Source organism: Rhinoderma darwinii, chromosome 5 (assembly GCF_050947455.1).
Source record: "Rhinoderma darwinii isolate aRhiDar2 chromosome 5, aRhiDar2.hap1, whole genome shotgun sequence".
NCBI classification, from domain to species: domain Eukaryota; kingdom Metazoa; phylum Chordata; class Amphibia; order Anura; family Rhinodermatidae; genus Rhinoderma; species Rhinoderma darwinii.
The window spans coordinates 270,589,058-270,605,917 of NC_134691.1; the positions used below are offsets into that span (position 1 = coordinate 270,589,058).

General features: G+C 41.7%; 1 protein-coding gene across 2 annotated transcripts in view; it reads left to right on the plus strand.

Annotated features, from left to right (window-relative positions):
* ZNRF2 (zinc and ring finger 2) overlaps positions 1 to 16,860 on the plus strand; it is a 127,708-nt gene that overhangs the window by 99,027 nt on the left and 11,821 nt on the right. Inside the window, exons 2-4 of one of the 2 annotated variants that reach the window (XM_075827137.1) lie at positions 1,969 to 2,064; positions 10,687 to 10,792; positions 13,702 to 13,782. In XM_075827137.1, coding sequence (XP_075683252.1) covers positions 1,969 to 2,064; positions 10,687 to 10,792; positions 13,702 to 13,759 — 260 coding nt within the window. In that variant the 3' untranslated portion in view covers positions 13,760 to 13,782. The remainder of the gene's footprint in view (positions 1 to 1,968; positions 2,065 to 10,686; positions 10,793 to 13,701; positions 13,783 to 16,860) is intronic. The other variant, XM_075827138.1, reaches the window with a different exon arrangement.

Sequence of the window (16,860 nt, forward strand, 5' to 3'; positions counted from 1 at the left end):
TCCCGGGATTATGGTGTAGTGTGGCATAATGTATGGTAGCCGGATCCCTCTAGTCTTCATTTCAGGTACACTAACAGCTCGGCTTTACATTGTTTTGTTTGTGGATACAGTGGTTTAGCCATTTCGCTAAAGTGTTCCAGAAGCCGTTTTTAAACAGGACAACGCCAGTCCGCATGTTGCTTGTGCTACTGTGAGCAGCTGCGTGGCCTAAACGTGCTATCATGGCCTGCAGCATCTTCGGTCTAGTCTCCCATCGAGAACATCTGGGAAGTCATTGGTCGGCAATTGCAAAGGGAGCTGCCAGTAGCCAATCTTGATGATTTGCGTGCCCAAGTGCATTTCGCGTGGCATAACATTCCTCAGACAACCATCAATAACCTCAGTGATCGCATGTAAGTGCATGTATTTCTGCGCGTGGCACTCATACTCGATACTGAATAAATCAAGAAGTCTGGGATATTTTGTTTCCAATTTTTTTAATAATTTGCATATCATTAACAGGTCTATCGATCTTGTGATTTCCACAATTCCAAACTTTTCTTCTTAGTGTTGCAATTTCAATGTTGGGGCGTGTAGGTGCAGGTCCCAGAGCTGGAACCTGCATGTATCAGACATTTTATGGCATATCCTATGGATATGCTATAAAGGTCGTCTAAGGTGGGAAAACCCCTTTAAAAAGGGCATAACACGTGGCCAGTATTTGAGACTTCGGTGTAACTGTTACACCAAAGGGGAGTTAATGAAACAAGTTAGAGGTCTTAAACCAAGTTTTCTGGAGAGAGGTTATTCAGATCATACACTGAGACACCAGCATATAGAGATGCCCTACTTAAGCACAGGCTGACTTCCAGATTCAAAAATAAGGACGGCGAGTGACAGCCACTTACGATGGGGGGGGGGAGGGCCCTGGGGGGGGGCCTTGTCTGTGTTTCAAGTGATTAACGAGCCCTTGGATCAGTGATAATGTAGAAAAAAAAAATCACCAGGCAATGGCGCTACCGTTAGAGATATTGGATAGAACTGTGCAGGGTAAAATAGGGCTAGAGGATGCCCCCTGCATGTACAATACCAGTGGATTATCTATGAGGCCCTTGACTGCACAATACGTTTGATTGGGTGGCATTGTTTATCTTTCCCTGCTACCAATATTCACTGTGTGTACTGGTGCAATAAACCTTGCTGAAGAGGCTCTGTCACCACATTATAAGTGCCCCATCTCCTACATAATGTGATCGGCGCTGTAATGTAGATAAGTGTATTTTATTTTGAAAAACTAATTTTTTTTACCAAGTTATGAGCAATTTTAGATTTATTCTAATTACTTTTTAATGCCCAACGCGTTTTTTTTACTTTTCACTAAGTGGGCGTTGTACAGAGGAGTGTATGAGAACAAATGGACATGAATGGAGAGAAGTGTATGACACGGATTGGTTCGCGTCATACGCTTCTCCTCACAACGCCCACTTGGTCAAAAGTTAAACGCCCAGTTGGGCATTAAAGTAAGTAGCATAAATCTAAAATTGCTCATAACTTGGTCAAAAATTATCGTTGTTCAAAATAAAACACTGTTGTTGTTTACGTTACAGCGCCGATCACATTATCTAGGAGATAGGGCACTTAGAATGTGGTGACAGAGCCTCTTCAAGTGATTTTTGACAAAATAAATTATCAATTGCATTGTATTGTGGCATATATTGGCATGCACTTATTATTGGGTTACATCAAGTTTTTATGGTTTCATTATTAAAAGTTACATTTTAGTATATTTTTCACCTCCGCTTCTATTTGGTTGATCTTGATTTGGTGATGCTGGCCATTTCCACTCTGATTAGAGACCGGTTTATTAATACTGCTGCTATTCCATGACATTGTACAACTTCACAATATATTGCAGTTCCATATTACAGTATATCAATATACATATATAAATTATGTTTCCCTCATATACATTTATTTCTTTTTTTGCAGGATTTAAGTGCCCAGTCTGCTCGAAATTCATTCCCACAGATGAAATGGATTTGCACCTGGTGATGTGCTTAACAAAACCACGAATAACATATAATGGTAAGTACTACTAGTTCACCCTCAAAGTGCAACACGACAATAATATAGAGGATTTTAAGGGAATATGTTACCAGAACTGACACTTATTATGAACATCTGTTAGAAAATTAGGTCAGCGCAAGAGCGCCCTCTGCCTCCAAATTCCCATGATGTCTCTAAAGTACGCCACCTGAATGGTGCTTTAGCGTTACTAATTGGACGCACCTTTTGAAGGGGTTTGTCCACGTGACAGATTTACGTTTCAGCAGAAAGTATGAATCTACCTCTCCCACGAAAGGGATAGCAGCCATTTTATACCACAGAATGAAGCCAATGGTTCTGTGACCTGGACTGGAAGCATTTTAGAGCTCATTATTTATTTTAATACCATATGGCCAAAATATGTGGACATGACCGACCATCACGCCTATATGAACTTGTTGGACATCCCTTTCCAAAAACATGGGCGTTAATATGTAGTTGGGACCCCGGTTATAACAGCCTCCACTCTTCTGCTCAGGCTTTCCACAAGCTCTTGGGGTGTGTCCGTGGCAATTTGTGCCTAAAGAGCATTTGTCCAGTCAGGCTTTGATGTTTGACAAGGAGGTCTGGACCACAATCTGCGTTCCTATTCATCCTAAGGGTCAATGCACATGATGCGTATTACGTGCAATTTTCCTGCGGCTATTTGCGTGCGGCAAAACCGCAGTGTAATACAGTACCAGCATAGTCAATGAGGTAACAGGAAATCTCAAGTACGCTGCAGTATTTTTCCGCATGTAAATTGACCTGCGGTGCAGATTTTAAAATCCGCAGCATGTCAATTTATCTTGTGTTTGCGCTTTAGAATTGTATCTGCCTAGTGCTGAAGAAAATTGCACTAAAAGCTGCAGCATGAAAACACGCCAAAAAATGCATCAAACCATAAAAACCCATTTTTTCCTGCGAATCTCCTCTGTATTGCTGCGGCTTTGGTGCGTATTTCCCGCAGCAAAATATGCAACGTGTGCATGTAGCCTCTATGGGGCTCTGGGCAGACCACTCAAGTTCCTCCACAAGAAAATCATTAAACTCGCTACCATTGTCTAAAATGTCTGTGTATGCTTTAGCATGAACATTGCCCTTTGCTGGAAATAAGGGGCCCAAACCCTGAAAAACAGCCATAGACCATTATCCCTCCTCCACAAAATGTTGTAGTCGGCACTATGTATTCTAGTAGGTAACGTTGTTCTAGCCTCAGTCAAACCCAGATGTGTCTATCCGACTGCTAGATGGTGAAACGTGATTCATCACTTCAGGGAACACGTTTCAACTGCTCCAGAGTCCTGTGGCGGCGTGCTTTACACCACTCCCGTCTACGCTTGGCATTGGGCATGGTGATTTCAAGCTTGCGTGCAGCTGCTCGACCACGGAAATCAATTTTATGAAGCTCCTGACTCGCTGTTCTTATTTTGAGGTCACTTCCAGAGGCAGTTTAAAACTCTGTAGTGAGTCATGCAATAGATATGCAATTTTTGTTTTTTTACAATCAAAGTTCTTCAGCACTTGGCGACCCCTGCTCTGAGTTTGCGTGGTCTACTGCTTCATGATCGAGCTATTGTTACTCCTAGATGCTTCTACTTCACATTAATAGCACTTCCTGTTGACCGGGTCAGCGCTAGCTGATCAGAAATTTAACAAACTGACTTGTGGCAAAGGTGGCATCCTATTGGAGTGCCACATTTAACATTAGTGACCACCATACTCTTTTTCACGGTGGCCCAGTCTAAGCCCCGCATGGGTGTCCCGTGCAGGCTGGAGCTGGGGCTCCGCTGTCTGACAGCCGGGCTCCTGCTCCACCGGCCACGATCGAAGTTTACTTAGATCGTGGCCATTTAACCCGTTAAATGCCGCAGTCAATACCGACCGCAGCATTATCTGCCTCCCTGTGGAACTACTGTCGCATACTGTAATCTTGTTTTCAGTACAAGACACTATTCCCGTGGGGAGGCAATGATTCACAGCAACATTGAAGACTATGATGCTAAAAGTCAGACTCCCTGAACTGTGTTCAGTCCGGGAAATACGGCCAACATACGGTCCTTATCTATCTCACCGTCTGAACACGGTCGTGCATTTAGAGGATATAAACACATAATTTTCTTTTGTTTTTGACGCCTGTTTATTTCTACAAAAGCACAGCATGCTCTAAGTGGGACGTTTTTGACCGTGTCTTTAGGTCATAGACCTCAGTATTAATAAGAACTGCACCAAAAACTAACAGTCTGTGTGACTTGGGTCGCCCTTTTTTTAAAAAAATTTTTTTTTCTTTTTTGGTGAAGTTTAGAGATGGTGCTGACAGAGGAGCTGTGCCCGCACCATCCTCAGCAGGTGTCTGTTTAATACACCTAACACTGTGATACAACGGCCAGGATCCCGACCATTTATCCCCTCAGATGCCGTCAACCATAACCACTGCATCAAAATGGTTAGACCAGAGGGAGGGGTGCCAATGGGTTGCCATGGCTTCCAGCAGCCTAAAGAAGGCCCCCAGGTCTGCCATGTGTGCATGCCTGCGGAGGCACAGCCTATTAGACTGCCTGTCTGTTTTGCACTGACAGGCATAATATATTGCAGTAAAGAAGCGGTCTAAGAAAGTGTAAAAAAGTTCAATATAATATTTTTTTTTAAAAAAATGTAAGAATCCAATGTAACAAACAAACCCTTTTTCCCCTTACAAAATGCTCTTTTAGGAGAATGTTTTTATCAAAAGTACACATAATAGGAATCTCTGCAACTACCCGTACTATAACATTAATCCGTTAGCCATCCTGCACAGTCAACACAGTAAAAAAAGCAAAAAAAAAACAAACAATGGTGGCATTGTTTTGTTGATGGGTTCAGTTGGTAGCTGTAGGTTTCAGTCATATGGTGCCTCCAATTTTTCGATGCTGTCCTCCTATAACAGAGTAGAACAAGGAAAGCCCTGACGCAAATGTGAACAGTGCCTAATGCTTTTGATATCTGAAAAGGCCCAGTCTTGATTAAAATTCTTTGTGGATTCTCTGAGACTGTGTTTGCAATTCATGTGAAATGTTTAATAGAGCAGAATAACCCAATAAGATTATAGAAGTGCTGCAATCAAGAATGTTTGTAATGCTAATGGGTAAATGAGCCAGATCTTTATTACTGTGCCAGCCATAGAAATATGTGCAGCCACGTACTAGAGGCGCATTCGATCATTGGTCTGAATAATTATACCATTACTTCAAGTTTTTCAGTCTATAGATCAGCATCAACAAACCGGCAGCTGTTTTATGCAGGATGCAGATCTGAGGATATTTCATGCTATGCTTAGGTGTCTCTTTTTACAGAGCTTCCCTTTACGCAGCCATAGAACTACAGCAGGTCTGTCACCTCAATATTCTGCCATAGGTAAGGAGAGCATATTAGAGGGACAGATCCGTTCTCCTATTAGCCATAATCCGGACGAAAATATATTGTGCCATTTGGCTAATATGAAGAATAAACAGACTCATAGTTTTGACAAATAACTAAATTTTCATAGAAGATGATAAAATCCATATGCAACAAGACTTGTTGCGGTCATATTTTGCAAGCTGGGTCTAAGGTTGGCAGTCATGTTGCCTCCGTTTAACATATATGTCATTAAAAGTTCATGACGTGTACGTTAATACCATACGGTGGCATCAGTCACCCATAGGCACCCATGTTTAAAAAAAAAAAAGTATACTGTGCGGTATAGGTTTTTTTTACGGGATTCCGCTGAATGGAATAGCGTAGTCTACTACACTATTCCGTATCTTTTTTTTATTTTTTGTTCGCGGTATACTATACCGGTTCGATGGAGGCCAAAAGCACACTCTTTGGGCGTCCGTTGGGGTAATGGATCCCTATGAGTACGTTAAACCTGTACGCCAGGAGCTTTCCTGGCATACAAGCTAAATGTTCATCACAAATGTGATGTGAACCAGTCCTTATTTAGTCCTATTTCACTCTGAACAGAAATCGATGATTCCTGAGCAGAAACAAATAAGAGTATGCATGATGGCTGCATAACAACAAAATTCTATGCATTCTGTGCTATTGATTGAAATAATCCTGATGACGAAGGGTCTTCGTTTACTCATCATAAACTATATGTACCAATGTCAATTATGCCGAGTCCATGAGTATATTGTCCTAAATTTCGCTTTTTCATCTGGTAATATTGTAAATTGTGGTTTTCTTTTTCTGTTCTGCTTTTATGTCATTCTCTATGACAGGCTGAAAACTATAGTAGGCTGTGTGTTATATTGGGCCCATGTGTTGTGCTAATGTCCAATTATGTGTTCTTGGCATACTGCTCTAAATTATTTGGTAAGCTTTCTATTAGTGGAAGAGCTCAGGGCAAGTGGAATTCTCCATTCACATCACGTTTTTCTTCCGTTAGAGGTATACGTCAGAGGACTCCTGATTTAGACCTCCGATGGAAGGCTGCAACATATCCCGCTATGTAAGCATACAGTGAGATACGTCACCCGAATCCCCCGGACAAAGCACTACCTAGAGCGCTGTGCCCGGGGAAGCGCCTTACTTCACTGTCCGTATATGTACAGTGACATCAGGAGCTCTGCGATGCCGGAGTCCCTGGCCAGAGCATCAGAGTTTTCCCTACTTAAACGTAGGGCCAAATTTTCTTGTGAGCTAGACCTTCGACACAATGGATGACTTATAGAGGACCGATTAGCATTCTGGACATCTCTGTTTAAGTGAATACTTTCATACCCCACCTTTTGGAGAAACTTTGGAGAGTCGGGTCATTAAAATTCTGTGCATGCAATTTCCTTATGTAAAATAATAGTGTTCAATAACACATGGTCATGTGTATATTACTTTACTGAACCTATTTTATTTTACGTAAGGCACATAATAATATATATTGCTTATCCCCAGAGTGTGTATATTACTTTTATTAAACCCTAACCTTTTACATAAATGCAGCATGCCCAGTAATTCCTATATCTGTCATGTCACCTATAAAATGGTGCGTTTCTTTTACATAATGGAGCTGTGCACCATGAACGGTTAAGTGACTTGGCGCCGGGAGAAGTAATCTGATCTATTCCGTGCAGACTTCCTGCTTCTGCCACCAGCTAAGATGGCAGTTTCTTCATTATAGTTAATCCTAGTTGGGTGGCACGACCAGGAAGCCTCCTTTAAATATGACTCCTCCTTCCGACACCTTTCCATAAGGTGAGGTACATATTTTAAAATGTAGCTTTTACTATTTATTCTGCTAAAACAAATAAATAAATTTGTATGTAGTAACCTCTTATCAAGAACGGAATGGGTGGACGATATCATCTGTTCGTATCGAGGTACATTGTGATCATTCAGTGGTTTGGTCTGCCCTATTCAGCTTTTCCCAAATAATGGTATGTATATTGGATATATGATATCAGACAGGAGCCTAATCCTCGTCCTTTTTATCCTATGTGTTTCACCAGGATCACCAAGTTCATTAGGGAGAAATGTAAGTGCGGTGTTGGTGGTTTTTATGCTTTTTCTAGCAAAAAAAAACTAACAAAATGATCAAAATCGAGAATCGCCCTAAGCTTGGAAAACAACATTTTTAAAAAAAAAACAACTTTCTTTTTAGGCTATATCGCCCTGCCCTAGTGATCTGCCATAACATTCTAAGATGGCAATATAAGTGTTCCAGCCACACCATAGTTTACTGACCGTTTTTATATAAGAATCTGCAGACACACTGTCAGGGCCTAATAGGTAACCTGTGGAGGGTGGGTTATGTGGCCTCACAGCACAAAGGCTAGGCTAAGAGCAGACTTGTAAAAACTTTTTTGTTTGCCCCCTGCCCCCCAACACTACATTGTATACAGTACAGTAAAAACGTCAGTGGTATAATAATCTCATGACCATATAGAATAACTCTCTTCTAGATTGCTTAATTTTTCTTTGTTTTATGACTAACTCTCTTTGCAGTTTATTCTTGATCACTGTCGGTTGTTCTGATGACCTTTAAAAAGCACATTTAACTTCAAAACTTGATATGTAAGCCGTATAGCTTCCCTAACTTTTCACTGAAGTCAGCTAACATTTTTCAGAATCTGCTTGTTTTGTATAATCAAAATGCCTAAATGCCAGAGTAAATTACAGTTTGCTGGGCTCGTTATATAAGAAGGCTACACAATCGGGGGATTAAAGAGAAATGGAAGCTACAGTTTGTTATTCAATTAAATTCTTATATATTCTATTATGTTTACTATATATTTTTCATATAGGCTCCTTTTTTTTTTTGCCCATTCATCCATTAGAGCATTTGTGAGGTCAGACACTGATGTTGGACGAGAGGGCCTGTCTCACAATCTCCATTCTACTTCATCCCAAAGGTGGGGTTGAGATCAGGGCTCTGGACGGGCCAGTTAAATTCTTCCACACCAAACTCACCTAACCTTGCCTTTATGGACTGACCTTGCTTTGTGCCCTGGGGCACAGTCATGCTGGAACAGAAAAGGGCCTTCCCCAAACTGTTCCTACAAAGTTGTGCACTACAATTGTCCAAAATGTCTTGGTATGCTGAAGGATTAAGATTTCCCTTTACTGGAATGAAGGGGCTTAAAGAGGCTCTGTCACCAGATTTTGCAACCCCTATCTCCTATTGCAGCAGATCGGCGCTGCAATGGAGATAAGAGTAACGTTTTGTTTTTTTAAAAACGAGCATTTTTGCCAAGTTATGACCAGGACCTGGGGCAGGAAGTGAGTGACGTCACAGCGTGATCTCTCGAGAACACGCTGTGTCTGCACTGCCAGAAGCTGGGCGTTCTGAAGAGAAGTGGATGATACTTCTATACACAACGCCCAGCTAGTAAAAGAAGTAAAAACGCCCCGATGTACGCACATAATACACGCCCAGTTGTACTTTAACTGTAAACACGCCCAGTTGTACTTTAGAAAGCCTCATTTACATAAATATAAAAATGGTCATAACTTGGCCAAAAATGCTAGTTTTTTTTAAAAAAAACACGTTACTCTTATCTCCATTGCAGCGCCGATCTGCTACAATAGGAGATAGGGGTTGCAAAATCTGGTGACAGAGCCTCTTTAACCAACCCCCTGAGAAACCACCTCATAGCTTTACACCTCCTCCACCAAACTTTACAGTTGGCATAATGCAGTCAGGCAGGTAACGTTCTCCTGGCATTTGCCAAACCCAGAGTCGTCTATCAGACTGCCAAACAGAGAAGGGTGATTAGTCACTCCACAGAACACGTATCCACTGCTCCAGAGTCCGGTGTCTGCATGCTTTACTTACACCCCTCCATCTGACGCTTGGCATTGTGCTTGGTAATGTAAGGATATGTCATAAATGTCAGATAGATGCAGGTCCCACCTCTGGGACCCGCACCTATCTCTAGAACGGGGCCCCCTAAACCCCGTTCTAGCTTTCTGTTCTCTCCCGGCCACTTGATTACATGTGGAGTTACTGAAACAGCGTAACTCGCGGAGCTACGCTTTTTTCATAACTCCCACAGAACTGACCAGTAGTTACGGAAACGGCGTAGCTCACATGCTATGCTGCTTCCGTAACTGACATTTACTACTATGGGAGTTAGGGAAACAGCGTAGTTGTGCTGTTTCAGTAAATCCACATGTAACCAAGTGGCCGCTGGTTCAAGTCCCCTAGGGGAACTAATAAAATGTGTAAGAAAATAAACCTGTTAGATAAATTTTCAGGAGTGTAAAAAAATAAATATTAAAAGTTAAAAAAACAAAAAACTAATTACAGCTCGTCCGCAAAAAATAAGCCCTTGCACCGCTCAATCGATGAAAAATAAAATGTTGGCTCTCAGAATGTGGTGAAACAGAATAAATTATTTTTTAACAAATAATTTTTTTCCTATTTTCTGTTGTCTAAAACCTGGGTGCGTCTTATGGTCAGGTGCGTCTTATAGTCCGAAAAATACGGTACACAAATTGACATATTGCAGCGGTGGCATCCTATTACTTTACCGTTTCAGGTTTTTTATGAAAACAATAACGCAGCACGCTACGCTATTTTTTCCGTAAATCAACGGAAACCTAGCAGAATGGACGCAAACTGAAACCAACTGAATAAAAAAAATACCTTTGAAATCAATAGTATTGCAAACAGAAACAATACGTTTGTCTTTCTGTTCATCTGCTGACCAAACGGAAGGCAAACGTGATGTGAACAGGCCACAAGCGGTTAGGGGTGTGTGACTTTAAAAGACTGTTTCCAATGACTGAGCAGAACTGTGAATGCAGCTCTGGGATATAATGGGCTTTGTTATGAGTATGTGAAGCAGTATACTTACAAAGTAAACTTTTAAAGAGGTTTTCCCACACACCCCTTTTTTAAATTCTAAAAGTAAGAACAGTAGGACCCCACCATTGCTAAGAATGAGGGTCCCTTAGCTATCCCTCGTCATAGACTTGAATGGGGGAGTTGGAAATAACAGAGTACGTTAGCCTATTGGTGGGTGGAAACTGGTTGGGTATCATGCGGAGGGGTATGCATTAAAAGGTAAAACAGAATTATGTAACTGGTATATTGTGCATCATATATTAGAAATTCTGTTCTGTATTATTACTTAAAATATTAAATGCTTTCTTCTTTAGAGGATGTTCTTGGCAAAGATGCTGGGGAATGTACAATATGTCTGGAAGACCTACAGCAAGGGGACACAATAGCAAGATTACCCTGTTTATGTATATACCACAAGGGGCAAGTATTGTTTTTGTATGTTTTTGTTGTGGGTGCGTGCTGTCGTTTTTTTGTGTTTTTTTTTTTTTGTTTTTTTTTGTCATTTGGCTTAAAGGGGTTGTCTGGTTTAGAGAACCCATTTTCAAATACCCAGATTACGGTAATAGAGTAGTAAGAGTGAAGAGTTTCTACAAGCAGAGTCTCTCAACTCTGCAGAACCGGCCAAGTTCATTGATTACATGTACAGCCTAATAATTTGAATAATAACAATATAATGCTTGATTTCCCCTGTGGTGGCGCTGCAGGAATATTGAACACTCGTTACTTCCACAGATTAAAGATGGTCACAGCAGGGGGACACACAGTGATCAGATTGTCAGGCACCCTTCTAACAAAAATAGATTATCCAAAGCGAGCATCTCATTTAAATAAACTTTCTGATTGTTCCCATGTAATAAATGTAGTCAATGTACATACATTATTCAAATAAGTTAAGAAATATAACTCCGTTCAGAAAGATCTTCACCGTGTATTCAGTGGTGGATTAAGTTGACCTTAGGCCCTGGGCTGTTCCCCAAATTTGGGCCCTCCTTCACCACTGCTGCCCTGCCATACCGTGTCTGTAAACAACACCTTTCTGTAAGAGCATTGACAGATTTGTGTTGCAGCCCTTTGACAAGGGGAATCGTGTCCCTACATACTGACAGTCTTCAACCATTGCTGACCGCATCACACTGTGTAGGGACACAAGGGGAATGGTAACACCAATTTTTCAATTAGTCCTGGGCTACACGGAGACTTTTTGTGAAATACAAGGATTTCTTATAACAGACTTATCAGGAGACCGCTCCTCTATAAATCCAGTGACACACAAGTGACGTCTTCGAGTTGTTCTCTTTTCTTCTCTATCTGATATAGAACGTTGTGGGGACTTCTCCAGACTACTGCAAAGTTTCCTGCCGAGACCTCCTTGCCCCTCGCTTCTGCAGCCGTTTCCAGCTTCTATAGAGACACAAAACTTCAGACTCCAAACCCCCTAAATTATTCCTTACCTCAGACTAGATCTCTAAGCAAATTCAGACCCCATGACCATACATTAACACAAACGAATAAATTCGGACCCCAGAGCCTAGAATAGATACAGACCCTAGACCTTCTAAACTATTGCAGTCCCCAGACCAGACCCTCCTAAGCCAATTCAAACCCCAGAACCAGCACCCTAAATAAATACAGACCTCGGACCAGACCGCTAAATACAGCCTCCCAGACCTAATTCCCTAAACTAATAATGACCCTAGAACTGACTCCCTAAACTAATACAGACCCGTAAATACAGACCCTCTAAAATAATAAAGACCCCTTGATCCCTAAATACAGATCCCTAAACGAGTACAGACCCCAGCTAATAAAAATCTTCATTATCTGCGCTCGCTCTCCCTCCAGTGTTCAATGCAGTTTACTTTATGGCACCTCTTCAAATTAATAAGTGCCTGTTGTAAGTTGTATTCCAGTAGTTTACAGATTCTATCTAGAGATGGGAAGACCTCGCTGAAGATCTAACAAGCCTGTAAAACTGAAACGCAACACTTCTGCAGTGAAATTCACATGGTCTGGTGGACTATATTTAACAAATTGTCCTGCCTGTTCCTTTCACCCCTTTTTTCTTCAGGTGTCCCTTCCTAAATGTTCCTTCAGACTCCAAGAGAATTTTCTGTACACAGTTTGACTGCAGATTTGTGTACGTAGGACATAGGCATATCTAGGCATTCCTTCACCCGGTGCAAATATGTATTCTGCCCCCCCCCCCCCCCCCCGTCAATCTTACCCTGTGCCAGGTTCATGGAATTCTTCCCTGCACAGCGGAAAGCACAGTTCCATTCACTTAAATGAACCAGTGTTGTAGTTTCAAGCACAGCGAGTGGCCAGGAGCACCGCTGTGCAGGAAAAAAAACTGTGTAGGGGCCACAGGGCTAAACCAGCGCCATAGCCATTACGCTCGGTCTTGAAAATAATAAAATGTATATACTGTGTATGTATATATATCACACGCACATTATAGCATGGTACTTAACATAACTGTAACTAGCTTACCCAGCCAGGGGCATGGGCAGGAAGGAGGACCAGAGGAGTGAGCTGACATCACTACAGCTGAGAGGGCACAGTGGCTCTGGCACGAATGGGGTGGGACTTGGAGGAAGCGCACTGTAAAGGGAAGACCTTGGTCAGGATCTGGCTGTTTTTAATAGATGGGTGCATGTGCCGGCTGAGCCTCATCAGTGCCTCTGTCAGATTAAGAAATTAAATGATGCAGCAGCCGACCAACACACTAACAAATCAGCGATTTGTGTGTGCCATACGGCTACAGCATCAGTGTATTTCAGAAACTGACTGTGGCACAGACTATTTGTCTGTGGCGGCTTCCCCCTCCTTTCTCCACCTGTGGGGGCACATGCCCTGCCAGCCTTTCCTAGCTACGCCCTTGGCATAGGGTGTCCTAAAATTGGTGATCTTCAAAGACCTCTTTAACAATATGGCACAAACAAAATGCAGTAAAAGTAAAGGGATATTTGTTGAGCATACTATAATGGGTAAACCATATGGCCTCTGGAGGAAGCTGAGGAGCCGTTAGGAGACTAAGTGGCATGGAGCCTACTGCCACTTAGCTTTTAATATTGGCAGGGCAGGGGGGGGGCGGTCACAGTGGTCAAACCACCGATCTGTTATTGGTGGTATACGATATACCATCGATGTCTCTCATGACACAACATTAAGTTATATTTTATAATATTTAAACAGTAAATGGGAGAATGTGGCTCCAGTTTGCAAGTCTGTCCTTTTTGTAGAAAAATAACCTCGCCGGGGCATTACCATAGTACAACAGTTGTATATGGTCTTGGGTCTGATTTGCTTTCTTTTTTTTTCTTTGTCAGGTGCATAGATGAATGGTTCGAAGTAAACAGATCTTGTCCTGAGCACCCGTCAGACTAGAGAGCGGTTATCCTGTGTGAAAGGTAAATAGCTCACACTTGACTACACAGTTCTACAGCCATGACAGAAGGAAGAATGATGAGTGACAAAACCAATATTAGACCAGGTATATGAGACTACTCTAAAATTGAGGAGCCAAGCAACAGCACGGTGTACGGCCAGATCTGCACAACCTGGTTATGGAGCAATAAATACACATTTAAAAAAACAAAAAAAACTAACCTTACACGTCACTTGAGTTGAATTAGTCAGAATACAGTTGACCTTGGTAATAGCTGTGTTCCCCTTCCCCTTTAACCCCTTAAGGACGCAGCCTAGTTTGGGCCTTAAGGTTCAGAGACCATTTTTCAAATCTGACATATTTCACTTTATGTGGTAACTTCGGAATGCTTTTACCTATCCAAGCGATTCTGAGATTGTTTTCTCGTGACACACTGGGCTTTGTTAGTGGTAAAATTTGTTTATTTGTGAGAAATAGCACAATTTTGAGAAAATATTTAAATATTAGCATTTTTTTTTTAAATTTAAATGTTTCTGCTTGTAGGGCAGATGGTTATACCACACAAAATAGTTACTAATTAACATTTCCCATCGGTCTAATTTATGTTAGCATCATTTTTTGAACATTCTTTTATTTTTATAGGACGTTACAAGGCTTAGAACATAACCAGCAATTTCTAATATTTTCAAGAAAATTTCAAAAGTATTTTTTTTTTTTTTTTAGGTACCAGTTCAGTTCTGAAGTGGCTTTGAGGGGCCTATCTATTAGAAACCCCCATGAAACACCTCCATTTAAAAACTAGAACCCTCACAGTATTCAAAACAGCATTTAGAATGTTTTTTAACTCTTTAGGCGTTTCACAGGAATTAATGCAATGTGGAGGTGAAATTTCTTGCAGAAATTCAATTTTAATAAAAAAAATTCTGTAACACAGAAGGTTTGACTAGAGAAACACTACCAAATGTGTTGCCCAGAATCTGCGGTTTTTAGAAATACCCCACATGTGGCCCTAGTGTGCAAGTAGACTAAAACACAGGCCAAAGAATCACCTAGTGCATTTTGGGGCCTCTTTTTTTTTTATTAGAATATATTTTAGGCACCATGCCGGGTTTCAAGAGGTCTTGTGGTGCCAAAACAGTAGAAATCCCCCAAAAGTGACCCCATTTTGGAAACTATACCCCTCAAGGAATTAATTTATAGGTGTTGTGACCATTTAGTCAACAAAAGGAATGCCTGCAGGCAAACAGAATCCCCTATTTTCGTACTACCCACAATATAATAGAAAAATAAACTAACAAGTTTTATTAAGCTACGTGTAGCAAAAGACAGACCCCGGGGGGGCTTTAAAGTGTTTTTTAATTCCTGTCCTAGCCGAATATAATGCCGATTCACTAAAGTGTGGCCTCTGCCTCGCAACTGACTCTGATTCAGTCAGTATTCACCCTGGTCGTCTGAATGTTCTGCCGAGCTCCCTAGCTGGCTGTTTTCACTTTCACTTCGGCACTTTGACAGTGATAATTTTAAACTGACATTTATGTGGTCTGTCTTTTGCTACACGTAGCTTAATAAAACTTGTTAGTTTATTTTTCTATTATATTGTGGGTAGTCAGGAAATAAGGGTTTCTGTTTGCCTGCAGGCATTCCTTTTGTTGACTATATATTTTACCTGCTGACTGCCCAGGGTCACAATTGCTCTCTGTCCTTGTGACCATTTAGACCCCACAGTTGTTCCGCAGAACTTATTTGAATTGGGCTGTGAATTTATAAAAATTAAATATTTTCCAATATGTAGTTTTGCCTCAAAATTTTTTATTTTCACAAGTAATAAAATAGCACGTTTTGTTGCACAATTCCTCCTGAGTGCGGCATTATCCCATTTGTGGTGATAAACTGCAGTTTGGCCTGTGGGAGGGCTCAGAAGGGAAGGAGCGTTGTGTGTCCTTTGGAGTCCAGATTTTGCTGGATTGGTTTTCGGGTGCCGTGTCACATTTGCAGAGCCCCAGAGGTATCAAAGCAATGGAAACCCACCAGAAGTGACCCCATTTTGGAAACTACTCCCCTCAAGGAATTTATTTATGGGTGTTGTGACCATTTAGACCCACAGTTGTTCCACAGAAACTTATTTGAATTGGGCTGTGAATTAAAAAAATGAAATATTTTCCAATAATATGTCGTTTTGACTAAAAATTTCTTATTTTTACAAGGAATAAAATAGCTCGATTTGTTGCCCAATTTCAGGGCCGTGGGAGGGCTAAGCAGGAAAGGAGCGCTATGTGTTCTTTGGAGTCCAGATTTTGCTGTATTGGTTTTCGGGTGCCATGTCACAGTTGCACTCCCGGGTACGGCAATACCCTACATGTGGCTGTTATCTGCTGCCTTGGCACACGGCAGGGTTCAGAAGGGAAAGATGAGGGGGATAAGCTGTGCGGAGTGCATCATGGTAAATTTAAAAATCAAGGGATGTATGATAAATTCTAAAACAATCTTTCATACAGAGCCCTGGTTTTTCGGGACACGTGTCGCATTGGTATATTGGGTCCTTCCTTATCCCCCTCTTTGAGCAGACTGCACCTCTTTTGACTTTTTCCCTTCTTGCCAGTTTGGGGAACTTCTCCTGGAAAATGTTGCCCTGGTACTATGTGTGTGGTCTCGCTTCCAGAAGTACTGGGTGCCCCCCCTTCCTGGTCCCTAAAGATTAGGTTCTTGATAACCACCTCTTGAAATTCCAGGAAAGTTCCCCTCTAGCCTGTACATCGACGTAGCACGTACACATTGTTCAATGCCATCTGTATGATGTGCACGGCCAGCTTCTTATACCACACCGCATGGCGCTGTAGGGCTTCAGGACTTGATCCGACAAGTCCACCCCTCCCGTGTACCTATTGTAGTCCAGGATGCAGTCTAGTTTGGGGGTCTATGAACTGGTACCTCGTACAGGTACATGGGTACTGGTGTGGCCATGTATTGTTGTCAATACAAGGACATTTGTCTTTGTACTTGAATATATTGCTGCTAGATTGTGCCCTGCTCTCACCCCTTCTGAGTGTTTGCCCAAGCAGAGTCTTAGGGAGGCCTCTCAGGTTTTTTCTAGCAGTGCTGC